Source organism: Trachypithecus francoisi, unplaced genomic scaffold (genome assembly GCF_009764315.1).
Source record: "Trachypithecus francoisi isolate TF-2019V2 unplaced genomic scaffold, Tfra_2.0 Lachesis_group0, whole genome shotgun sequence".
Taxonomy (NCBI): domain Eukaryota; kingdom Metazoa; phylum Chordata; class Mammalia; order Primates; family Cercopithecidae; genus Trachypithecus; species Trachypithecus francoisi.
The window spans coordinates 20,464,299-20,490,735 of record NW_022681453.1 but is presented as its reverse complement, the minus strand read 5'-3'; the positions used below and the strand labels follow the sequence as shown (position 1 = coordinate 20,490,735).

Genomic DNA, 26,437 nt, shown 5'->3' with positions numbered 1-26,437 from the left:
TGCACCGTTTTACAGTCCCACCAAGATATAAGGGTTCCATTTTCATCACATCCTTGCCACCACTTGTTATTTTCTGTTTTGGGTTTTTTTTTAATACAGGCATCTTAATGGGGTGTGAGGTAGTATTTCATTGCCGTTTTGATTTGCATTTCCCTGATGATGAATGATGTTAAGCATTGTTTCATGTGCTTATTGGACATTTGTATGTCTTTTTTTAGAGACATGTCAATTTATATCTTTTGCACATTTTTTATTTGGGTTATGTATTTGTCTTAATGTTGAGTTGTAGAAATATATATTCTATATACTAGACTCTTACTAGATATATGATTTGCAAATATTTTCTTCTATGGCTTATCTTTTCACTTCTTTTATAGTATCCTTTGGAGCACAGAAGTTCTTAATTTTGATAAAACCCTTTTCTTTTTTTTTTGAGACTGAGTCTCGCTCTGTTGCCCAGGCTGGAGTGCAGTGGGGTGCTCTTGGCTCACTGCAGCCTCTGCCTCCTGGGTTCAAGCAATTCTCCTGCCTTAACCTCCCGAGTAGCTGGGCTTACAGGATCGCACCACCACGCCCAGCTAATTTTTTTGTGTTTTTAGTAGAGACGAAGTTTCATCATGTTGGTCAGACTGGTCTCGAACTCCTGACCTCAGGTGATCCACCCACCTTGGCCTCCCAAAGGGCTGGGATTACAGACATGAGCCACTGCACCCAGCCCATTTTGAATTAATTTTTTTTTTTTTTAGACGGAGTCTCGCTCCTTCGGTCAGGCTGGAGTGCAGTGGCATCATCTTAGCTCCCTGCAACCTCCGCCTCCCAGGTTCAAGCAATTTTCCTGCCTCAGCCTCCTGAGTAGCTGGGACTACAGGTGCATGCCACCATGCCCAGCTAATTTTTGTATTTTTAGTAGAGATGGGATTTCATCGTGTTGGCCAGGATGGTCTCGATCTCTTGACCTCATGATTCGCCTGCCTCAACTTCTCCAAAGTACTGGGATTACAGGCATGAGCACCTGGCCAAATTAATTTTTATATATGATAGGAGGTAGGAATTCAACTGCATTCATGTGCAGAAGTGGAAATCCACTTGTCCTGTTACTGTACCATCTGTTGAAAAGAGTATTCTTTCCCCCGTTGAATTGTCTTGGAACCCTTATTAAAAAGCACTTGCCCATAAAAGCCTTATTATATTGGTTTATTTCTACACTTTCAGTTCTATTCTGTTGATCTGTTTATTCTATCCTTATGCCAGTACATATCGTTTTATGTCTTTTTTTTTTTTTTTTCTTCTTCTTTCTTGACATAGGGTCTCACTCTGTCACCCAGGCTGGAGTGCAGTAGTGCAATCACAGCTCATGGTAGCCTCAGACTCAGACTTCCCTGACTCAGATGATTCCCACCTCAGCCTCCCAAGTAGCTGGGACTACAGGCATGCACCACCACACCCAGCTAATTGTTTGTATTTTTTGTAGAAGTTGGGGGTCTCACTGTGTTGCCTAGGCTGGTCTCAAACTCCTGAGCTCAAGAGATCTGCCCACCTCAGCCTCTCAAAGTGCTGGGATTACAGGTGTAAGCCACCATGCCTAGCCCCTTTCATGTCTTTTAAATTTTTAATTATATGAATGTATTCATCCAAAAATAATAAAACAATTACTAACTATGACCACAGTTTACTCCTTTAATTTCTTCCTAATTTTCTCTTTCAGGAAAGTGTGCTGTGTTGTCATTCAAGGACTTCCTCTCCTGCAGGCCAACTGAAATACCAGAAAATGACATTCTGCTTTGTGAGAGCCGCTACAATGAGAGTGACAAGCAGATGAAGAAATTCAAAGGATTGAAGAGGTTTTCACTCTCTGCTAAAGTGGTAGATGATGAAATTTACTACTTCAGGTAAAGCTTGAAAAACTAAGGAAAAAAGAGCACTTCCATTAACTGATACCAATATAGTGTAGTCTAGTGTTTTTGATTTTTTATTAGATCTTAAACTAGAGTAGTAAATATTTCAAATAGAAAATATTTATTCAGTTAAAGATTAAAGGAAAGACTTCATAATCTGCTGGGACCTGGTAGCTGCTCTAATAGTGCCCTTGGCGTAGACTCCAGTAATTGTGGAATGAGGCAGAAACACTTGGTTCTGGTTTATATCCTGTCTGTTAGGAGATTTCTCAGTTCCACAGATTATGAAAACTCTTTTTGCTGTATATAGGCAACTAGATCCCAACTTTGGACACAATGCTTTTGTGGATATTCAGCATAATTATTTAAAAACAAACATCTCTAAGTAGAAGTAATTTCATAAACACACATTTAAAGTCTTTCCATGCTGCCTTTAGAGCATATATTGCAGATTGCAAGAAGTCACTTGTAGTTGTTAAGGTGGAACACTGCTTTCCAGCTCATTCTGGAGGGGCATTAGGTGATTTTAGGTTTTTTATGTCACTTTTTTCAGAAAACCAATTGTTCCTCAGAAGGAGCCATCACCTTTATTGGAAAAGAAGATCCAGTTGCTAGAAGCTAAATTTGCCGAGTTAGAAGGTGGAGATGATGATATTGAAGAGATGGGTGAAGAAGATAGTGAGGTCATTGAACCTCCTTCTCTACCTCAACTTCAGACCCCCCTGGCCAGTGAGCTGGACCTCATGCCCTACACACCCCCACAGGTGAAGGTGACAAGTTCCTGGTACTTGTCTTATTACCACCTTTGGTTTGCAGCAGACTCAAAACCAAAGTAAAGTGACATCCAGCCCCTCCATATGTGAGCTTTAACTTAGAATTCTATAGGAAGGAAGTTTTTAATTTGTCAGTGCTATGATTTACTCATTTATTTTTAATTGACAAAAATTATGTCATTATCCCATTAATAATTATATTAATACCATTAATTTAAAATTAATATCTTTACATTTTCATAGCTATTTTAATGGCAGGCTTAGTCAGAAGACTCTTCCTTGTGCTGAAGAAAAGCAGTAAGGAGCAACATCACCCTGTTTGTCTTTAGCTTTTATTACCCATGTCTTTTTATTTTATTTTATTTTATTTTATTTTTTTTTTTTTTGAGACGGAGTTTCGCTCTGTCACCCAGGCTGGAGTGCAGTGGCCGGATCTCAGCTCACTGCAAGCTCCGCCTCCCGGGTTCACGCCATTCTCCTGCCTCAGCCTCCCGAGTAGCTGGGACTACAGGCGCCCGCCACGTCGCCCGGCTAGTTTTTTGTATTTTTAGTAGAGACAGGGTTTCACCATGTTAGCCAGGATGGTCTCGATCTCCTGACCTCGTGATCCGCCCGTCTCGGCCTCCCAAAGTGCTGGGATTACAGGCTTGAGCCACCGCGCCCGGCCACCCATGTCTTTTTAATCTCTCCTTATGTAGGACCTTATCTTTTGGTTGAGGTGATCTCTGTTGGTGTATTTTTTTCTCATTCAGAATTTTTACAAGACTTGACCAGGCATGGTGGCTCATGTCTCTAATCCCAGCACTTTGGGAGGCCAAGGCAGGAGGATCATTTGAGCTCAGGAGTTCAAGACCAGATTGGGCAACATAGTGAAATCTCATCTCTACTAAAAACTTTAAAAATTAGTAAGCCAGGCGCGGTGGCTCAAGCCTGTAATCCCAGCACTTTGGGAGGCCGAGACAGGTGGATCACGAGGTCAGGAGATTGAGACCATCCTGGCTAACATGGTGAAACCCCATCTCTACTAAAAAATACAAAAAAAACTAGCCGGGCGAGATGGCGGGCACCTGTAGTCCCACCTACTTGGGAGGCTGAGGCAGGAGAATGGCGTAAACCTGGGAGACGGAGCTTGCAGTGAGCTGAGATCCAGCCACTGCACTCCAGTCTGGGCGACAGAGCAAGACTCTGTCTCAAAAAAAAAAAAAAAATTAGTCAGGCATGGTGATGCACACCTGTAGTCCCAGCTACTCAGCAGGCTGAGACAGGAGAATCACTTGAGCCTGGGAGATCAAGGCTGCAGTGAGCTATGATTGCACCACTGTACTCCAGCGTGGTGACAGAGCAAGACCCTATATAAAAAAAAAAAAAGAATTTTCTCAAGACTTAATTGTGAGGTCACCATTGCAGATTGCAGCCATGGAATTCAGCAAAACTTTCATTTATTTCTTACATGGTAATAGGTAAGGAAGAGGTGTGTTTTGACCAAGAAAATAGCCAGCTGTGAACCAAACACGTCAGTAAAGCAGTAACTATTGAATCACATGTTCTTGGCTTCTGAAATTTAAGTACAGTGGCACGGTCTCGGCTCACTGCAAGCTCCGCCTCCCCGGTTCACGCCATTCTCCTGCCTCAGCCTCCTGAGTAGCTGGGACTACAGGCATCTGCCACCACGCCTGGCTAACTTTTTGTATGTTTTTTTAGTAGACACGGGGTTTCACTGTGTTAGCCAGGATGGTCTCAATCTCTTGACCTCGTGATCCGCCCGCCTCAGCCTCACAAAGGGCTGGGATTACAGACGTGAGCCAGCTGGCTTCTGAGATTTTGAGCAGTTAACCAAATGTAATGTTTTGATGCACCATAAGACCTTTCTATCTTACAGTCTACCCCAAAGTCTGCCAAAGGCAGTGCAAAGAAGGAAGGCTCCAAACGGAAGATCAACATGAGTGGCTACATCCTGTTCAGCAGTGAGATGAGGGCTGTGATTAAGGCCCAACACCCAGACTACTCTTTCGGGGAGCTCAGCCGCCTCGTGGGGACAGAATGGAGAAATCTTGAGACAGCCAAGAAAGCAGAATATGAAGGTAAATAGAGCCTAGGCACAACTGTCTTTCGAAGCAAGGGGGTGTTTCAGGAATGCACGCGTGCAGACAGGTTTTACTCTCGTTCTTACCACTTGCACATGAACTTTATTTTGGGGACAGTTCTAAATAGCACCCAACCATTTTAGATGCCAGCCTTGTCCTGACTGAGCAGAGCACTGCCCCTGACTTGGCCTCTGATCCTGGTGGTGTATTTTCCCCTGCAAATTTCTCCAAAAATATTTTGCTACTAAAAATTGCATGATTTTTTCTTTCATTGAGCCCTGTAAGCACACATGTTGAGCTAGGAAATGATTGCACAATGATGTTAAATATAATTTTTATTAAAATTCATCTGAAAATGGCCTCTTAAAATCAGTGATCTTCTGTTACAGCTCTTGGTAAGCCACATATTTAAACTTCAGGCTGAGTCTTTGCCAGAGTGCTTCGTTTCCTAGGTCAGTCCTGGCCTATACTGTGTCTGTATTCATAGCTACTTCTAATTTGGGTCTTTTTTGTAAAGCTCAACTGCCTTTATTTTCCTTTTATTCTAATTAAATCACTTTGGGCAATGAGCTATCATTCAAGAATTTGGTGGTTCTTAGCCATTTAGAGACAAATACTTGATACTTTTTGTTTTTTGTTGTTGGGTTTTTGTTTTTGTTTTTAATATCAGACATGGATTTAGTAAAGAAATTAGTAGTAAACATTAGATTAGGCAGTACTATTGCCCTTTGAGCTGTATTTTTTCCATCTGGAATTTTACATATTGGTTCATTTTGCCAGTTTAGAGCTCCTCTCTACAGTGGTCAACCACTACTCTTCTTAGGTGGTACAGTTCTGTTATTTTCTGGCAAACATAAATTAATTATTTAGGCTGCCCCTTTTATTAAAATTTATGAAGTCTCCAAAGAAACTTCTTTAAGAAAAAAAAATCATTTATTATAATTGATTGATTACTATGAAATTATCTGACAGGCTTCTCCAAGGATCTTCTGCAGAGAATCCTAATCCTGCAAGCTGTTTAGCCAGAAAACATTCTGTGGCAAAACCAGTTTGAGAAGCATTCCAAACTCTCTCTCGTGGAAACTTATGGTGCATATTCCTGTATGTGTGTTGTCAGGCCCGAGGCCCTTTTCTATCCTTATCAAGGGGAGTGCTCACCTTCACTCCTTTCATACAACACGCATATTCCCATATTAAAGACTTTAAGACCGCCGGTAAATAACCTGTTTTATATTATCTGGCATTTTCTGAAATTTGACTAGGTATTTATGTAGTACCTATGAATATCCTAAAGAACTAATATTTTGCAGAATATTCTTTGAAAAACCCTAGTCAGTTCCATAAGAACCTAGAACTTTGTGGAGCTTTGATATTTCTGACCTGATTGAAAGTTAAGACCTACTATACCACTGAGCTGGAGGAGTGTTGGAAATTAAACTTACACGGATATTGCTGAACGAGCAACACAGCAGCAGCAGCAGCAAGGCAAATGAAGCCAGTGCTGGGTGGCTGGTTATTTAGTGTGAGCAGGAGAGAGATACCTGAAGATACTGTGAAGTAAAAACACTGGAGTAGGACTGAAGACAGGGAGAGGTGATGGCGTTTGGAACATTCTTCCAAATTCAAAGAGGAGTCTGAAAGTGAGAGAGAACCTAGTCATATAACCCCTAGGGGGGAGTTATATGACTCAGCAGCATCTACCTGAGACATAAAATCTGAACTTTTGATGTTTTCTCTCGTTGAATTCAAAACCCAAAGTTTGGAGTTTGGAGTTTGGGTAGCCAGTCCAATATTCAATCCATAGGCCTTATTTATTTATTTATTTTTTCCATTTCATTTTTTTGCTTTCCCACTTTACTGTGTCACTTGTATAATGAAAATACTAGAATTTGAAGTGGGACCCTAGGTCGATGTTTTTTTTTTTTTTTACTGCTATCTCAAGTAAATAGTTTGTTCAAATGGCCTTCTTCTCTCATACTCGTTGTACAAAGGGTCTGTAAACTAGGACAGTCTTAGTGATGATAAGGCTATGCAGGCAACTCTGTCATAGCCAAGAGGCCTTTAATTACTTGACTTTCATATTCTTAAAGCAGGACTGGAGCTGTAGCTTCTTGATTCTCTGTAAAGCTATATGACCTTGAGCTATTTTCTCCCTCCTCAAATCAGTGGTGTTGAGTTCCATGTTGGAGGGTTTATGTGTGGCAGTTGGAGTGTGATATCAGGAGTTAGGGCCATAGGTTGCTGGTTCTCTGTATATCCTTGGACAAGTGACTGCCTGTCTCCCAGCCTCCATTTGCCTATGTGATGAGTGGGGATCTTCTATTTATGAATGGTGAGACAAGAAACCCTGTATGGTGGGAGCTTTGGAAATACAACATTTCAGGAGTTCTTCAGTAGGGATTCAGTTTGCTAGCTCCCAAAAAGACTGGAAACATGATCATTGGAGCTCCCGGCTCTGGAGATGCAAACAGAGTAGCTCAGGGCCGGGAGTGGGGAGGTAGCAGAACTGCCACAGCAAATGCTCCTTTTGCATTTTGAATGAAATAAGAGGGGTTCTGGAATTTTCATTGACTTAGGGTGGTTTATGGTCAGTATTGAAGTGCTCAGCTTCAGGAAACCTGGTTCTTTGAGTACATTGTCCATTGCTACATACGCGTATATATAATTCTCTGCTTCTGATGATTGTAGCCTGAAATATAATGCATTTTTTTCTTTGGGGTTTATTAAACATGACTTCTTTGCTTCATTAGAATGTAGAAATTAGTTGTTTCCCTAAAACCTTCTGAAGGAGGCAGTCAGCTACTTTTCCCTTACAGAGTTAATTTTCTTCAGCTGCTAAACCCCATGACACTCATGATGAGTCCTCAAATCTAAGTAAAATTGGGTACAAAGAATCAGGAAATATATATAGTAAGTAACAATTGTACCAAAAATTATAATGGGCCATGGAATTGCTTCATGTTGAAATTATAAATAATCTGTAATGCTATTAATACTAGAATAATGGTAGCGCTTCTCATCTTCAGGGTGCCTCGTGAGATTAACCATGGTGGTTATGCTGGTGACATGTTTACATAAAACCTGTGCTTTCTGAATGTGTGTTGCAGTCTTAACATTCTTGAAATCTTTGCAGACCAGTTCTCAAGATGGGATAGGAAAGCTGGACTCTAGGTTACCAAGTGAAATCGGCCCGACTCCTCCTGTGTTGAGACTAGTCATCTACTGTTCCTTCCATTGAGACAGAACTGTTGCCTGTGTTTTTACTAGTCCTGTTGAATGCAATGGATGGTATTTTGAATTCCTGGGTTAAAAACAGAATTGAAAATCTGAAATGCCTTTACAGAGCGGGCAGCTAAAGTTGCTGAGCAGCAGGAGAGAGAGCGAGCAGCACAGCAACAGCAGCCGAGTGCTTCTCCCCGAGCAGGCACCCCTGTGGGGGCTCTCATGGGGGTGGTGCCACCACCAACACCAATGGGGATGCTCAATCAGCAGTTGACACCTGTTGCAGGTAAAAACAGGAGCTAAGACCATTTTTTTCCACTTTAAGAAATTCCTTCATTTTTTTTTTCTCCAATAAGGAGTAGGCCACAGTCTATTGCCTTTTCTCATGACAGATTCAAAGTTTGAAGTCATCCATGTTGTCCTATATTGCCTTTCCCATATGGGCAATGCCTCCCTTCTGACCCAGAAATGGGCCCTGGGCCCAACCCTGGTAATTGGTAGGGAGCAGTTCTTCCCTGGCTATGGGCATGGTCTGGTGATGTTCTCCACCCCAGACTGCTCTTGATAGAGCACTATAGCAGAAAATATGAAAATAGACCCTGAATTCTGTTCTAGAGGGACTCCCAAGAGAAAACACAAAACCAGTCTTTAGGTGGTGTTGATTTTCCCGTCTCATTCCAGTATTCAGTTTGCCTTGTTCTGCTGCAGCCATCCTTAAAAGACTGACCATTTAAAAGGATTTTTTGACAATGAATTGTAAATCCTTTCTTGGTCACCAATATGCATGACTGCTAAATAGAATACAAAGTCCTTATTCAATTCATTGTGCCCACTCTGTAATGCTTTTCTATTTAATTACATTAAACTGCATTTTCTGTTAGTATCCCAGTCACATCTTTAAAAAAAAAGAAAAAGAAAAAGAAAATGATGAATGTGGTTTGCTTGTGTGTGTTGTCTCTGGTTCTGGTAGCCATAGCAAATTTGACTCTTCTTGAATTGAATATCTTTGTCTGACATGTCTCCAATGAGAAGCCTGCAGACCACTTCTCGGGCCCCTTCTTTGAGATCTCTCCAATCCTGGTGAGGTCTGTACAAGCCACCTGTGTTTCTTCTTAAGCAAGCAGTCTGACCTCTTTCACAGGAAGTCCAAGATAGTGTTGTTCAAGGCAGGCTTGTTGGGATGCTGTTTTTGCTGTTTCGTTTTTGCTTTTTAAGGAGGAGTAGCATAGGACAACTTTTCCATTGTCGCTCCTAACTTTTGTGATGGCAAGTTCTCAAATGCACTGTCGCTGAACTCAGCAGTTGCACTCGCCAAAGCACATCTGAATCATGGCTTTCAGTACTTTCAGTGTAACTGATGTTGATCTAACAAATCTCATAATCGCCTGCTCTATTCCATGGCCCATTTTGGTTAATGGGGTTCCAGAGGTTTTTAGAAATCAGGCCTTGAACATGGGGACTTCGAAAGTTAGAATTCCCTCATTGACATCCTGTTTTGTTCTATTCGATGTGTGATGTTGTGGCACTGTGCCCTTGACTTCAAAACCCAGGGACACATTAACAAAATAAATACAAACAGCTAAAAACAATTAAAAAAAAAAAACAGCAGCTGCAGCATTTTAGCTCCCTGTTGGGGAAGAACATTATATAACTCTATGGATGAGGAAGGTGGTCCCTCTAGAAAGCCCCTGCTCCATTGTTTAGGGTATGCTGTCTAGACTTCTGGGCCCTGGGAGTGAAAAGCAAGCATTTTCTACAGTAACCACTCTTTGGTCCTCAGGGGGAACTCTGCAGCTAAGAGGGTGACTTTTCATGGTTTTACAGGTTTCTTAGGGCCTGAGTCTTACTTATTAGCCTTGTTGCTGTCTTGAGACCAGCTTTGCTTACAAGCATTGAAGCTCATTTGAACACATGTGACTGGGATAATAAATGCCGAAGTACAGTTTAATGAAGACAAGTGTCATGTCTTTCAGTTCTTAATAATTTCTTCAACCACAGCCCGTGAAGGCTGCGTTCAGATGGGCTTTTGTAATTGAAAGCAAAGCCTTTTAACATCCTTAAATTTCCCACCTACTTAACCCTAAAAGCTGTAACTGGTGGTGTGGTTAAAAGATTGGTAGCATTGTATCTCTTCATGTTTAATTAAGATGATGGTGTCTGTTCAAAAGTAGTTTTTACTCTGAACTCTTCATTTAAAAAGAAATGAAAACTCATAATCTTATGTATAGAGAGATTATTATTCAAATTTTTGTAATTTGGTTTATGTAATTGTAAGTTTGTCAGTCAGCTTAGGTATGACTAGTGAAGCAGGGTGAATTGATCTCAGAATTTTTAGTAATTTCATAGCCTTAGAAGACTAAACTTTTATAAATAAATATCTTTGAAATCTTCAGGGAAAGTCCAAGAGTAAAATTCTCAGAATCTGAAGTTTTCCACTGTTTGACAGAGTCCCTCTACAAAGAGTATTTAATAAAAATGAGGTTTGGCACCAGTCCCTCAACCCTCCCTTTGCAAGAACCTGTGACCAAAGGTGATTCCTTTTTGTGGGGAGCTTTGTGTTCTTGTTCATCATGATCATTACAAATCCCAGAAAAGTCAAGTTGTTTTTCTTGTTTTAAAAAAAATGCTATGTGGTTTTAAAGGTCTTTTGATAGGTGAGTCCTTGACATTTTGAATTTTTTTCTTAAATTTATTCCTTCTGCCAAAAATACTTGTTTGCTGAAACTCTTCTCTAGCCAGTGGAAAATATTTTGTCATGTGTAGGTACAGTTTGAAAATAAAGGAATAAAAGCCTCTGTTCACAGAAATTGTGTACCTCAAATTAAAATGCTCCCTGTTAAGGTTTATATGAGGACATTTGAGCTTGGAGACTAATAGCATTTGGCATTTTCTGGTATCAGCAGAGCCTGATTCTCCAGCCATTCCTCCGTGTGTAGGCTCCTGAGTGACCTGGGCTTGGTTGGCTTGGGAGGGTTTAGGTTTTATCTTTATCACATTTTTAGATCTAAAGAATGAAATATCATTTACTGTGATGGTTCTCAGAAGCTGTTCCCCAGCTCAAGCCCAAGCACAATCCATTCTTACCAGCAGTGGTAAGGCTAGAAAGGAGGAGTAGATGTAGAAGTCTTAAACAATTCCTGCCCCCAAGCTGGAGAACCATGCTTTGTGATCAGGACTATGCGCCTCATTTCCCTCCATTCCTATTTCCCCTCATGTGTACCCATGATAGGCATATGAGTGTGGGCAGAGTGGAATGATGGGGTTCATACTATTCAGTTAGAATTGCAGTCAGCAGAACTGGTCACGCTGTTTGAACAGCTTGCAATAATTATGACCTTGGGAAGGCTGTTACTAGAACTCTTTACTATTATTTAAATGAAAACATGCAGCATATTTACTCCAGGGAAAATAACTACAAATAATAGTGTACTAAGTACTAATTCATCCCAAAATGTTGGGTCTCATATTTGTAACTTTTTATTTTATTCTTTATTGCAACAAAATAATTGCACTAATTGCTGTTATATCATGCAGTACTAAGGGTGCTTTATTCATTGGTAGTGCATGTGGGGGGTAGTTGTTATTACTTAGCTCATGTTGCATGTTAATGATGCATGTCTGAAATTTGTTGTGTCCTTCAAGGCATGATGGGTGGCTATCCGCCAGGCCTTCCACCTTTGCAGGGCCCAGTTGATGGCCTTGTTAGCATGGGCAGCATGCAGCCACTTCACCCTGGGGGGCCTCCACCCCACCATCTTCCGCCAGGTGTGCCTGGCCTCCCGGGCATCCCACCACCGGGTAAGAACTTCATCCTCATTCACTCATTAATCTCATCTTCATATTCTCTTTTTCCTCTTTCAACCAGTTGTTCCAGGAGGCACCCGTGGCCCACTGTGACCAGGCCTCCCCTCCCTGAGAATCCCAAGGGTGTCAGCAACAGGGCATGTCCTGTGCATTGAGCAGGTGGCCCAGCACTTGTGCCCTTGTGCACCTGGCTGCTGGCAGCAGCACAGGACACATGGCGGAGGCCAGACTCAGCAAACCAAGGGACAAGAGGCATACTCTATTGATAATTACTCAACTAATTTGACATGTCCTTGAAAAGCCAGACAGCCTAAAAGGCTGTGCCCTCTTATCAGTGAATGAAGTTTCCCAAATTGCTAGTTCAGAGTAACATATAAAAGCACTTTTTGACCCTGAGTTGCATTTCTCCCTCTGGTGCAATTCTTATCTCACAGGGTATAGAGTATTGTTCCATCTCCTTCCAGGCTCCTCAAGCAGCCTTTCTAAGGGGATTGCAGAGCTGCTAATGTAGAACTCTTCAGAAATCTTTCACTCAGTCTGTCTTAGGAACAAAAAGCAGGGAGGGAATGAATTTTCACTGAAATAGTTTTCTGTATGTAAATTCCCTAAGAGGCATGACATGCTGGGTGTAGTGGCTCATGCCTGTAATCCCAGCACTTTCAGAGAGTGAGGAAGGTGGATCACTTGAGCCCAGGAGTTCAAGACCAGCCTGGGCAACCTGGTGAGACCCCATCTCTATAAAAATTAGCCAGGTGTTAGGCCGGGCATGGTGGCTCATGCCTGTAATCCCAGCACTTTGGGAGGCCGAGGTGGGCGGATCACTTGAGATCAGGAGTTCGAGACCAGCCTGACTAGTATGGTGAAACTCTGTCTCTACTAAAAATACAAAAGTAGCTGGGTCTGGTTGGGGAGCGCCTGTAGTCCCAGCTACTCGAGAGGCTGAGGCAGAAGAATCACTTGAACCCGGGAGGCAGATGTTGCAGTGAGCCGAGATTGCACCACTACACTCCAGCCTGAACGACAGCAAGACTCCGTCTCAAAACAAAGAAAGGGAAAAATTAGCCAGGTGTGGTGCATGTGCCTGTAGTCCCAGCTACTCAGGAGGCTGAGGTGGGAGAATTACCTGAGCCTGGGAAGACTGAGGCTACAGTGAGTGGTGATCGCACCACTGCACTCCAGCCTGAGCGACAGAGTGAGACCCTGTCTCAAAAAAAAAAAAAAAAAAAAAAAAAGACCTGACATTAAAGAGCAGCCTAGCCTACCCCCCAGCTGTAGATATTGGTTTGTCTGTCAACAGAAGCTTAGAAGTTCTTTTACATAGAAATATATAAATGGATTCCAGAAATAGCTATATTCATTTTTACTTTAAAATGTAAATTAGCAAGTTGAAAGATTATTTTAAAGAAAACCTGAATGAAAGGAAAATCACATGTTCCCATATTAATTGCCATCATATGCAAAAGAACTCTTAGCTAGTAATCGGGATGGAGGGAATGTGACCTTTGGAAGACTCAGAAAGCATTTGGTCCATTACCTAAAACATCAGCTAAGGGCCCAACCCAGATGACAAAATGTGGGTGGAAACTTGTTAAATTTGCTTGTACCAGTGTTGGACCTACCAGTGATAGGGTTTTGCAGGGTACCAAATGATGCTTTGGATCATGCACCCAGCAATGTGCAGGGTGAGCAAACTTGGTGGCCTGGTCTGGAGCCTCCAGCCACACTCTTTGTGAGTGTTGCTTAGAATATAGCCATAGCTGGGCGCGGTGGCTCAAGCCTGTAATCCCAGCACTTTGGGAGGCCGAGATGGGCGGATCACGAGGTCAGGAGATCGAGACCATCCTGGCTAACACGGTGAAACCCCACCTCTACTAAAAAAAAGAAAACTAGCCGGGCGTGGTGGCGGCTGCCTGTAGTCCCAGCTACTCGGGAGGCTGAGGCAGGAGAATGGCGTAAACGCGGAAGGCGGAGCTTGCAGTGAGGTGAGATCTGGCCACTGCACTCCAGCCTGGGCGATAAAGCGAGACTCTGTCTCAAAAAAAAAAAAAAAAAAGAATATAGCCATAATTCCACAGAAGCATTTGCTCCAGGTGTTCCCAGAGGAGGAAGTGTTTGTAGGGTTAGGTGCTTCATACGAAAACAATGGACTGTGTGAATTGCTGTTGCAGCAGGAGTCAGTCATAAGGTAAATGTTCCCATGTAGCAGGTAGACTTGGCCTTAATTTTTTGCCCTCTCACCTTGACAGAGGGTATCACTGAGCCAGTAAGACCAGGCTAGAGTTGACACCTTCTAGGTGTACTTAGTGGGAGCCATGTCTAACACCAGTACCCTCTAGGTTGCAGATGTCTTTTGGTGGGTGTTGGGACATAGCTGTCTTCCTTTCCCCCTTCCTGAAATTCTAAATTCAATATGAGGGAAGCCCAACACACCTGCTTAGAATTGAGGAGGCATGGCCGGGCGCGGTGGCTCAAGCCTGTAATCCCAGCACTTGGGAGGCCGAGATGGGCGGATCACGAGGTCAGGAGATCGAGACCATCCTGGCTAACACGGTGAAACCCCACCTCTACTAAAAAAAAGAAAACTAGCCGGGCGTGGTGGCGGCTGCCTGTAGTCCCAGCTACTCGGGAGGCTGAGGCAGGAGAATGGCGTAAACGCGGAAGGCGGAGCTTGCAGTGAGGTGAGATCTGGCCACTGCACTCCAGCCTGGGCGATAAAGCGAGACTCTGTCTCAAAAAAAAAAAAAAAAAGAATATAGCCATAATTCCACAGAAGCATTTGCTCCAGGTGTTCCCAGAGGAGGAAGTGTTTGTAGGGTTAGGTGCTTCATACGAAAACAATGGACTGTGTGAATTGCTGTTGCAGCAGGAGTCAGTCATAAGGTAAATGTTCCCATGTAGCAGGTAGACTTGGCCTTAATTTTTTGCCCTCTCACCTTGACAGAGGGTATCACTGAGCCAGTAAGACCAGGCTAGAGTTGACACCTTCTAGGTGTACTTAGTGGGAGCCATGTCTAACACCAGTACCCTCTAGGTTGCAGATGTCTTTTGGTGGGTGTTGGGACATAGCTGTCTTCCTTTCCCCCTTCCTGAAATTCTAAATTCAATATGAGGGAAGCCCAACACACCTGCTTAGAATTGAGGAGGCATGGCCGGGCGTGGTGGCTCAAGCCTGTAATCCCAGCACTTTGGGAGGCCGAGATGGGCAGATCATGAGGTCAGGAGATCGAGACCATCCTGGCTAACCCGGTGAAACCCCATCTCTACTAAAAAATAAAAAAAAAAAAACTAGCCGGGCGAGGTGGCGGGCGCCTGTAGTCCCAGCTACTCGGGAGGCTGAGGCAGGAGAATGGCGTAAACCCGGGAGGCGGAGCTTGCAGTGAGCTGAGATCCAGCCACTGCACTCCAGCCTGGGCAACAGAGCGAGACTCCGTCTCAAAAAAAAAAGAATTGAGGAGACATGACCAGACACTTTTTGAGGCTGAAGTGGGAGGATTGCTTTGAGCTCAGGAGTTCAAGACCAGTGGGCAACATGGTGAAACCCCATATCTATTTTACTTAAATAAAAAAAAAAGAAGCAAGGAGTCAGGGAAGTCCCCCTATTAGTGCCTACGAATGCACATGTCTGAGCAGGCTTAGAGGAGTAGGGGATTCATTGAGCTCTTCTGGTGACTCAGCTCACATTCTCACCAGCTGTCCCGGCATGGCATTTGTCAATAGAGGAAGCAGAAGAGTTTGCTGATTTGTTTGTGCTGCCCTGCAAAGCAGTGATTTACACAGTTTAGGGAGCCACACCGTGTTGTGGAGTCTAAGGTGGGTGAGTGTCCCGGGCACAGGGAGATGATGGACACAGAGGTTAATAATACATTGCTGGAGCACCAGCTTACCCACCACAACCTCTTCATTCATTCACGAATAATCATCAGGATCCTATTTTGGTGATCCGGGTGGACATCTGGGTACTTGGAATATAAAACTCCCTGCTTTTTAAACAGAAGCTTTTTTACTTGTTATTTTCTAACAAATTAGAGGCTTTCTTATGCTTCCTGGAAGTGGCATTTAACAATTCTGAACCTTGGTGCTCACTTCAGCAGCACATACACTAAAATTGGAACAATATGGAGAAGAGCATGGGGCAAGGATGACATGCAAATTCATGAAACAGTTCTGAACTTTAGAATGAGGAGCTGCTCCTGCCTGGACAGAATATCACGATTTTTAATCCGAAGGGACTATACACTATGAAGTTACCTCCTCTCGATTCTTCTACACAGCCAGCAGGATTTAAGTTTTCAAGAACAGTTCACCACAGTTTTAGGTTTATTTATTTGTTTTTAATGAACTGGATCCCTTGCCTATTTCTGTATTTTATCAGAATAGCAGATATGCACCCTGAAATCAAAAGAGCCTCTGACCCTAAATTTAGGACATCTCATTATTATCAGCTGTGCCTGTGAGACAACAATTGCTCATGAGCATTCACTGAGGGAAGCTTACAAAATTACTATCAGGGACATAGTACAAATCTAGTAGGGCCATGAAGTCTTTCTGTTCCTTTGTCATTTTGCATCTAAAGTGATAGCAACAAGGTTACTTCACTTCAGATGATTCCTTTTCAGAGTGCTACTCTATCAGATGGAAGTGTTCTCTCTCTGCCAACACTAGTGACTCCAGTTAGAACCAGCTCCTAATGGTCTGGGAGGGGACAGCAAGACTGTGCCTTCAACCTTCACAAAGCTCAGTTAACTGTGCACTTCCACAGCCTCTTCCCTTGTGTCCCTACTGTCCTAGCACATTGCCTACTGCTGAGCCTGATTCAGTGCCATTCCTGCTGAAATTAAATACAGGCTTCAGTTGCAGGAGAATGTGTTGTCAGAAGAAATGTAGAGATATATTCTTGAATTGTAGAGGTATATTCTGACAATAGCTTACCTAGAGAAATACTAGAATTTTATGCAAGGTTCAAATCATTTCTAAGCCATAATTGATATACATCTGAAAGATTGTTCTAGTATTATACTTTAAGTACCTAGAAACAAAACAACTTTCTCTTCAAATCCTGTTGGGGTGTTTATGATTCCTAGCTACAAAGATTCAAGGGCAGAGGTACATAAGTTTGAATTATGAATGGCATCATTTCTTATCAGACAGTAGTTTTTCAGTCATTTCAACCCAGAGCCTCTAACTGTGCCTTTGCATTCTGAATTATAGGTGTGATGAACCAAGGAGTGGCCCCTATGGCAGGGACTCCAGCACCAGGTGGAAGTCCATATGGACAACAGGTGAGCTTCCCAGTTTGATTTTCTAGGACTTGACAGAATTCGAGTTATCCTTCTCAGAACATATGCAGTCTCTTTCTGCCTCACCATGTGGTCCTGTACTCTTTCAGGTGGGAGTTTTGGGGCCTCCAGGGCAGCAGGCACCACCTCCATATCCCGGCCCACATCCAGCTGGACCCCCCGTCATACAGCAGCCAACAACACCCATGTTTGTAGCTCCCCCACCAAAGACCCAGCGGCTTCTTCACTCAGAAGCCTACCTGAAATATATTGAAGGACTCAGTGCCGAGTCCAACAGCATTAGCAAGTGGGATCAGACACTGGCAGGTAAGGAGATTCCTTCTAAATAAACCTTTGTGAAATACATGCTCCCTCAAAGCTGTCTCACTGCTGTTAGCATATTATATCATGCAATAAACACCCCTTTTTGTTATACAATTAAAATAAATTATATATTTCATAAATGGTTTGGAGTTTCTTTGTGTGTTAACATAACACACTGAAAATGGTTTGTCTTGTTTTTGAGACAGGGTCTCGCTCTGTTGCCCAGGCTGGAGTGCAGTAGCACGGTCTTGGCTCACTGCAATCTCCCCCTCCCAGGTTCAAGTGATTCTCCTGCCTCAGCCTCCCCAGTAGCTGGGATTACAGGCATGTGCCACCTCACCTGACTAATTTTTATATTTTTAGTAGAGGTGAGGTTTCACCATATTGGCCAGGCTGATCTCAAACTCTTGACCTCAAGTGATCCACCTGCCTCGGCCTCTCAAAGTGCTGGGATTACAGGTCTGAGGCACTGTGCCTGGCCTGAAAATGGTTTTTGGGGTTTTTTTTGTTTTTATTTTTGGGACAGTCTCACTCTGTCGCCCAGGCTGGAGTACAGTGCTACAATTTCGGCTCACTGCAACCTCCAACCCCCAGGTTCAAGCAGTTCTTGTGCCTTAGCCTCCTGAGCAGCTGGAATTACAGGTGCTCGCCACCACGCCCGGCTAATTTTTTTATTTTTAGTAGAGATGGGGTTTCACCATTTTGGCCAGGCTGGTCTCGAACTCCTGACCTCAAGTGATCCACTCACCTCGGGCTCCCAAAGAGCTGGGATTATAGGCGTGAGTCACGGCGCCCTGCCTAAAAATGGTTTTTTTGGCCAAATTTCAAAGCCTAGTTTTCTCATAAACATCACTGCCATCTTTTTAAGTATATTCTTTTTTTTTTTTTTTTTTTTCAGGCATTTGGACATTAGTATAGATGCATTGGGTAAATTAAAAATTATTGGCCAGGCACAGTGGCTCCCACTTTGGGAGGCTGAAGTGGACAGATCGATTGAGTTCATGAGTTTGAGACTAGCTTGGGCAACATGGCAAAACCCCGTCTCTACAAAAAAATTAAAAATTAGCCAGATGAAGGCCAGGAGCAGTGGCTCATGCCTGTAATCCCAGCACTTTGGGAGGCCGAGGCGGGTGGATCACTTGCGGTCAGGAGATCAAGACCAGCCTGGCCAACATGGTAAAATCCCATCTCTACTAAAAATGCAAAAATTAGCTGGGCGTGGTGTCTGGCACCTGTAATCCCAGCTACTTAGGAGGCTGAGGCATGAGAATCACTTGAACCCAACCCAGAAGGTGGAGGTTGCACTGAGCCAAGATCACACCATTACACACCACTACACTCCAGCCTGAGGGACAGAATAAGACTCTGTCTTAAAAGAAAAAAAACCTATTTTACCTCAGTTTAACAAAAGGAAAAAAATATTAGAAACCTTTTAGGTTATTCATTTAATTCAGCAGACTTGTGTATTTTCAGTATATACTGAAATACTTGTGTAGTTTCTGGAGAGAAGTTTGGAAGTTTCTACTTGTTCTTGATTTCTAAACCAACTTTGGGCATTTCATTTCATTTCTTTTGAGTAGAAGGTATGTTTTCCCTTTCTTCACGTTTACCTTTTTAGGAATTTTCATTAACATTGAAGTAATTATTACATATAAGGGATGCCTACAAAAAAATAATGATCAGGCTGGGCACAGTGGCTCACACCTGTAATCCCAGCACTTTGGGAGGCCAAGGTGCGTGGATCACCTGAGGTCAGGAGTTTGAGACCAGCCTGGCCAACATGGTGAAACCCTGTCTCTACTAAAAATACAAAAATCAGCCAGGCATGGTGGCAGATTCCTGTAATCCCAGCTACTCTGGAGCCTGAGGCAGAAGAATCGCTTGAACCCAGGAGGTAGAGGTTGCAGTGAGCTGAGATCACGCCACTGCACTCCAGCCAGGGCAACAGAGTGAGACTCCATCTCAAAAAAAAGAAAAAATGTATGATCAGATTTTTTAGTGCCTAGTAAAATGATACAAGAAATGTGCCTGGAAATATTCTGCAGTTAAAATTCATAATATTTGATAAATATTCAATATTTTGTGTTTTAATAAGTCTGTCAGACCTTAGAATTGAGGGAAATTTTGCCAACTTCTAATTCCGATTTCTGTCTCTCTGTACTTTAATTTTCAGCTCGAAGACGCGACGTCCATTTGTCAAAAGAACAGGAGAGCCGCCTACCCTCTCACTGGCTGAAAAGCAAAGGGGCCCACACCACCATGGCAGATGCCCTCTGGCGCCTTCGAGATTTGATGCTCCGGGACACCCTCAACATTCGCCAAGCATACAACCTAGAAAATGTTTAATCACATCATTAGGTTTCTTTTATATAGAAGCATAAAGAGTTGTGGAACAGTAGCCATTTTAGTTACTGGGGGTGGGGGGAAGGAACAAAGGAGGATAATTTTTATTGCATTTTACTGTACATCACAAGGCCATTTTTATATAAGGACACTTTTAATAAGCTATTTCAATTTGTTTGTTATATTAAGTTGACTTTATCAAATACACAAAGATTTTTTTGCATATGTTTCCTTCGTTTAAAACCAGTTTCATAATTGGTTGTATATGTAGACTTGGAGTTTTATCTTTTTACTTGTTGCCATGGAACTGAAACCATTAGAGGTTTTGTCTTGGCTTGGGGTTTTTGTTTTTTTGGTTTGGGTTTTTTTATATATATATAAAAGAACAAAATGAAAAAAAAACACACACAAGAGTTTACAGATTAGTTTAAATTGATAATGAAATGTGAAGTTTGTCCTAGTTTACATCTTAGGGGAGTATACTTGTGTTTGTTTCATGTGCCTGAATATCTTAAGCCACTTTCTGCAAAAGCTGTTTCTTACAGATGAAGTGCTTTCTTTGAAAGGTGGTTATTTAGGTTTTAGATGTTTAATAGACATGGCACATTTGCTCTATTAACTCAGAGGCTCACTACAGAAATATGTAATCAGTGCTGTGCATCTGTCTGCAGCTAATGTACCTCCTGGACACTAGGAGGGGAAGAAGCACTTTTTCGATTGTGCTGAGTTAGACATCTATGAATTAGACTGTGGTGTCAGTGATTTTAGCAGAACAAGTGCACAACCCTGAGGTATGTTTAGTCTAGGCAGGTACGTTTAAGGGTATTTTGATCTATTTATAATGAATTCACAATCTATGCCTATAAATTTCAGATGATTTAACATTTTAAACCTGTTACATTGAAAAACATTGAAGTTCATCTTGAAGAAAGCATTAAGGTATGCATGGAGGTGATTTATTTTTAAACATAACACCTAATCTAACGTGGGGAAGAGAGTGTGTAACTAGATATGAGCTGTGTAAGAAGCATAATTGTGAATGAGTAGATTGATTGCCTTCTACTTTATTTTTTACAAGTATGTTTTAGTATTCTTGATTTCCTCATTATCAGATGTATTTTTTCTTTTAAGTTTCAATGTTGTTGTAATTCTCAACCAGAAATTTAATACTTTCTAAAATATTTTTTAAATTTAGCTTGTGCTTTTGAATTACAGGAGAGGGGAATCATAATTTAATAAAATGCTCACTAGAAACACCATTACAGATCCCAAACACTTGGGTTTGGTGACCCTGTCTTTCTTATATGACCCTATAATAAACATTTGAAGGCAGCATAGGATGGCAGACAGTAGGAACATTATTTCACTTGGCGGCATGTTTTTGAAACCTGCGTTATAGTAACTGGGTGATTGCCATTGTGGTAGAGCTTCCACTGATGTTTATAAGCTGAGAGAGTCACTCTCAGAGGATACTTTTTTCCTTTTAATCTGCTATGAATCAGTACCCAGTTGTTTAATTACTGTACTTATTAAATCATGAGGGCAAAAGAGTGTAGAATGGAAAAAAGTCTCTTGTATCTAGATACTTTAAATACAGGAGGCCCTTTAACTTAATTGCCTTTAGTCAACCACTGGATTTCAATTTGCATCAAGTATTTTAAATAATATTGAATTTTTAAAAATGTATTGCAGTAGTGTGTCAATACCTTATTGTTAAAGTGAGTCAGATAAATCTTCAATTCCTGGTTATTTGGGCAACTGAATCATCATGGACTGTATAATGCAATCAGATTCTTTTGTTTCTAGACATCCTTAAATTACACCAAAGAACATGAAATTTAGTTGTGGTTAAATTATTTATTTATTTCATGCATTCATTTTATTTCCCTTAAAGTCTGGATGAGACTTCTTTGGGGAGCCTCTAAAAAAACTCTTCACTGGGGGTCAAGTGGATCATTAGAAGCCAGAGCTCTCCTCCAGGCTCCTTCCCAGTGCCTAGAGGTGCTATAGGAAACATAGATCCAGCCAGGGGCTTCCCTAAAGCAGTGCAGCACTGGCCCAGGGCACCACTAGACAGGCCCTAATTAAGTTTTTTTTTTAAAAGCGTATGTATTTATTTTAGAATCATGTTTTTCTGTATATTAACTTGGGAGATATCCATTAATATTTAGGATATAAGATTTGAGGTCAGCCGTCTTCAAAAAAGAAAAACCAAAAAAAAATTCTGACTTAAGAAAGTACAAGTAAACTATACATCTTTTTTTCATAAGTTTTAGGAACTGTAGTAATGTGGCTTAGAAAGTATAATGCCTAAATGTTTTCAAAATGTAAGTTCCTGTGGAGAAGAATTGTTTATATTGCAAACCGGGGGACAAAGGGGAACCTATAGGTTTAAAATAGTATGTTTGTCAGCCAACTGATTTAAAAGGCCTTTAACTGTTTTGGTTGTTTTTTTAAGCCACTCTCCCCTTCCTATGAGGAAGAATTGAGAGGGGCACCTATTTCTGTAAAATCCCCAAATTGGTGTTGATGACTTTTGAGCTTGAATGTTTTCATACCTGATTAAAACTTGGTTTATTCTAATTTCTGTATCATATCATCTGAGGTTTATGTGGTAACTAGTCTTATAACATGTATGTATCATTTTTTTGTTGTTCATCTAAAGCTTTTTAATCCAAATAAATACAGAGTTTGCAAAGTGATTTGGATTAACCAGGTTTGGTTGTTCTGTTAAAGTTGTGTCAGATGTTAGTTTCAAGCAGATTTAACTCCTGCAAGCCCTGATTTCATGCTGACAAGGATGGTGACTGCCAATTTAAGAGAATAAAGCTCCACAGGTGGAGATGAAAGTTAGTGTCCAGACCTCTGGTTCAGGGCTCAGGCTGCATTAACACAGAGCCAAATTTAGTCAGACTGCAGCCTGAAGTGCCCCACACCACGCCTCAGGCTGGCAGTCAAGGAATTCCTACATGTCCTCAGCATGGGCAGAAATGCAGGTTGAAATTAAAATTGGAGAGTTACTGAGGGCGGAAAGTGAGGAAAGCATGTCCTCTTATCATAAAGCAGTAGAGCCCACTTCAAATAGCTTGTCTGTGGCCAGAAGAAACAGGTGGCCCAGGTGTCTAACATCTTTATAAACTCTTAAAACATGACCACGCTTTTAATAGAAAGTGTTGGTAGTCAACCAACTGTTTTCCTCTAATATCACTTTGCAAATCCCTGTGGTTCTGTTCTCCTGAATTTAGGATAGTACCGCCGTCTGTGCCCCAAGCATCTTTTGAACAATCATTGATGTATAGCTAGACATCCCATCTGAACACTGAGCATACAAATATTGCTATTACTCTGTTACTTTTTTTGTTTTGTTTTGAGACGGAACCTCACTGTCACCCAGGCTGGAGTGCAGTGGTGCAACCTTGGCTCACTGCGGCATGCGCCACCATGCCTGGCTAATTTTTGTATTTTTAGTATAGAGACAGGGTTTCTCCATATTGGCTAGGCTGGTTTCGAACTCCTGGCCTCAAGTGATCTGCCTGCCTCAGCCTCTGAAAGTACTAGGATTACAGCCATGAGCCACCACGCCCAGCATACTCTGTTCCTTTTTAGCCTGGAAGTATGCTAGGTCCCTGAATGAAAGTTCAGAACTAAACAAATTAATGGACTGTCCCTTTTCCCTGTTTTGGCTATTTCATGGTATTTATATCTTGCAGACAGCACATAAATGAGACAAGAAACTCCAGATTTAATACATGTGTGAAGACTAAGTACTAATATGCTTTACTAGGAGATAAATTACTTTGGAAAACAACAGGGTCCAGCAGTGTGTGTGTGTGTGTGTGTGTGTGTGTATATAATTTTTTTTTTTTTTTGAGATGGAGTCTCGCTCCATCACCCAGGCTGGAGCGCAGTGGCGCCATCTCTCCTCACTGCAAGCTCCACCTCCCAGGTTCAGGCCGTTCTCCTGCCTCAGCCTCCTGAGTAGCTGGGACTACAGGCACCTGCCACCACACCCGGCTAATTTTTTTGTATTTTTAGTAGAGACAGGGTTTTCACCGTGTTAGCCAGAATGGTCTCCATCTCCTGACCTCGTGATCCACCTGCCTCAGCCTCCCAAAGTGCTGGGATTACAGGCGTGAGCCACCGCGCCTGGCTAAGAGCATATTTTTTTAAAGAGAGTTAATTCAGTGTGAAAAATTTAAACACACACAAAAAACGGAGATTAAATATCACATCAGGGATGTAGGTAAGACTTCCAAAATAGAACTGCTAGATGAACAAAAATAACTCATTTATTCACTGCTTGCTTGCTTTCTTTTTTTTGGTTTTTGGGCTGTAATACTCTTTTACCATTATTAGGTACTTTCTCTATCAATTCAGATGATAAAGTGACATTCCAAAGCCCATGTTCTTTCCCAACACCACAGTGGAGGTGGAGTTCTAGCAATAAATGCTAATCAGGTTTTCAGCATTCTGAAATAAGTATCGTTCTTGAAATTTATTAAAATTTATGCCCTGTAGTTTACAGTTGGTGGTACCGGAATTCTTTTCACTTTTTTTGTTTGTTTTTTGGAGACAGGGTCTCACTCATAGCCCAGGCTAGAGTGCAGTGTTGGGATCACACTTACTGCAGTCTTGACCTCCTGGCTCAGGTAAATCTCTCACCTCAGCCTCCCAAATAGCTGGGACTATAGGTGCATACCACCAGGCCTGGCTAATTTTTTGTACTTTTTGTAGAGATGGTTTCACCATGTTGCCCAGGCTAATCTTGAACTCCTGGGCTCAGGTAATCCTCCCACCTCAGCCTCCCAAAGTGCTGGGATTATAGACCTGAGCAACTACTCCTGGCCTCACTTTAAGTTCCCTTAAATAGTTCAGAGTCTGATAAGTAGGATAGAGTCGTATTCCTAGTAGGAGAGTTAAAAATATTTTTGAGGCCAGGCGTGGTGGCGCAAGCCTGTAATCCCAGCACTTTGGGAGGCCAAGACGGGCGGATCACGAGATCAGGAGATCGAGACCATCCTGGCTAACATGGTGAAACCCCATCTCTACTAAAAAAATACAAAAAACTAGCCGGGCGTGGTGGCGGGCGCCTGTAGTCCCAGCTACTCAGGAGGCTGAGGCAGGAGAATGGCGTAAAACCCAGGAGGTGGAGCTTGCAGTGAGCTGAGATCCGTCCACTGCACTCCAGCCTGGGCAACAGAGGGAGACTCTGTCTCAAAAAATATATATATATATATTTTTTTTGAGGGAAAATTAAAAGCTTATATACCTTAACTGAGTGCAGTGGCTCATGCCTGTAATCCCAACACTTTGGGAGGCTGAGCTTGAGCCCAAGATTTTGAGACCAGCCCAGTTAACACAGCAAGACTCTGTGTCTACAAAAAATTTTAAAATTAGCCAGGCATGGTAGCTAGCTAGTCCCAGCTACCTGGGAGGCTGAGGCAGGGAGATCGCTTGAGCCCAAGAGTTCAAGGCTGCAATGAACTATAATCATGCCACTGCACTCCAGCCTGGGTGACAGTGAAACCCTATCTCAAAAAAAGCTTGCACCCTGGCTAACAAATGAGTTCTCACTCACAGCATCCAAACTAATATGCTCTGAAAACCTGCTTACATTGAATACAATAATTGCTTTGGTAGTCTACCTGTGAAGGGGTGGCCTGCCCCTCCACACCTGTGGGTGTTTCTCGTTAGGTGGAACGAGAGACTTGAGAAAAGAAATAAGACACAGAGACAAAGTATAGAGAAAGAAAAGTGGGGCCCAGGGGACTGGCGCTCAGCATACAGAGGACCCACGCCGGCTGGGTCTCTGAGTTCTCTCAGTATTTATTGATAAATTATCTTTACCATCTTAAAGATAAGGGAGTGGCTGGACAATAGGATCATTGTAGGGAGGAAATCAGCAGTTAAGACATATGAACAAAAATCCCTGTGACATGAATAAGTTTAAAGGAAAATGCTGTGCCTTGAGATGCATATGCAAACTCTTCATAAACCTTTTAGCAGCATTGCTCCAGCAAGTCCCACCTTATTCCTAAAGGCGGTTTTCTCCTTGCTCAGTAAACAAATCATACAATTGGGTTTTACACGGAGATGTTCCATTGCCCAGGCACCGGCAGGAGACAAATGCTTTTCTCTTACTTGAGATTAAGAGAATGGTGATGACCTTTAACCAGCAAGCAGCCTTTAGGCACTTGTTTAACAAAGCACATCCTGCACAGCCTTGAGTCACCACAGCACATGTCTCTTGCAAGGACAAGGTTGGGGGTAGGGTCACAGATTAACAGCATCTCAAATACAGAACCAAATGGAGTCTCTTATGTCTACTTCCTTCTATATAGACACAGTAACAGGCTGATCTCTCTTTCTTTTCCCCACATACCTGCCTAAAAGTCAGTTGTCCAATCTTTTTTTTTTTTTTCAGATGGAGTTTCACTCTTGTTGCCCAGGCTGGAGTGCAATGGCGCAATCTCGGCTCACTGCAGCCTTTGCCTCCCAGGTTCAAGTGATTCTCCTGCCTCAGCCTCCTGAGTAGCTGGGATTATAGGCATGCACCACCACACCCGGCTAATTTATATTTTTAGTAGAGACGGGGGTTTTCTGTGTTGATCAGACTAGTCTCGAACTCCTGACTTCAGGTGATCTACCTGCCTTGGCGACCCAAAGTGCTGAAAGTACAGGTGTGAGCCACTGCACCCGGCCTTCTTTTTTTTTTT

The 26,437-nt window shown here is 42.3% G+C and overlaps 1 protein-coding gene and 2 pseudogenes across 35 annotated transcripts in view; 2 read left to right on the top strand and 1 right to left on the bottom strand.

Annotated features, from left to right (window-relative positions):
• PBRM1 (polybromo 1) overlaps positions 1-22,423 on the top strand; it is a 152,136-nt gene extending 129,713 nt beyond the window's left edge. For 15 of the 35 annotated variants that reach the window (XM_033210031.1, XM_033210036.1, XM_033210004.1 and 12 more), the window contains 8 exons: positions 1,706-1,889; positions 2,449-2,659; positions 4,548-4,749; positions 8,096-8,260; positions 11,617-11,772; positions 16,987-17,057; positions 17,165-17,381; positions 19,552-22,423. In XM_033210031.1, the coding sequence (XP_033065922.1) occupies positions 1,706-1,889; positions 2,449-2,659; positions 4,548-4,749; positions 8,096-8,260; positions 11,617-11,772; positions 16,987-17,057; positions 17,165-17,381; positions 19,552-19,724 (1,379 nt within the window). In that variant the 3' untranslated portion in view covers positions 19,725-22,423. The remainder of the gene's footprint in view (positions 1-1,705; positions 1,890-2,448; positions 2,660-4,547; positions 4,750-8,095; positions 8,261-11,616; positions 11,773-16,986; positions 17,058-17,164; positions 17,382-19,551) is intronic. The other 20 variants (XM_033210056.1, XM_033210053.1, XM_033210051.1 and 17 more) reach the window with 6 other exon arrangements.
• Positions 5,794-5,932, bottom strand: LOC117084708 (annotated as a pseudogene).
• On the top strand, positions 15,854-15,951 carry LOC117084644 (annotated as a pseudogene).
• Positions 22,424-26,437: the final 4,014 nt, after the last annotated feature.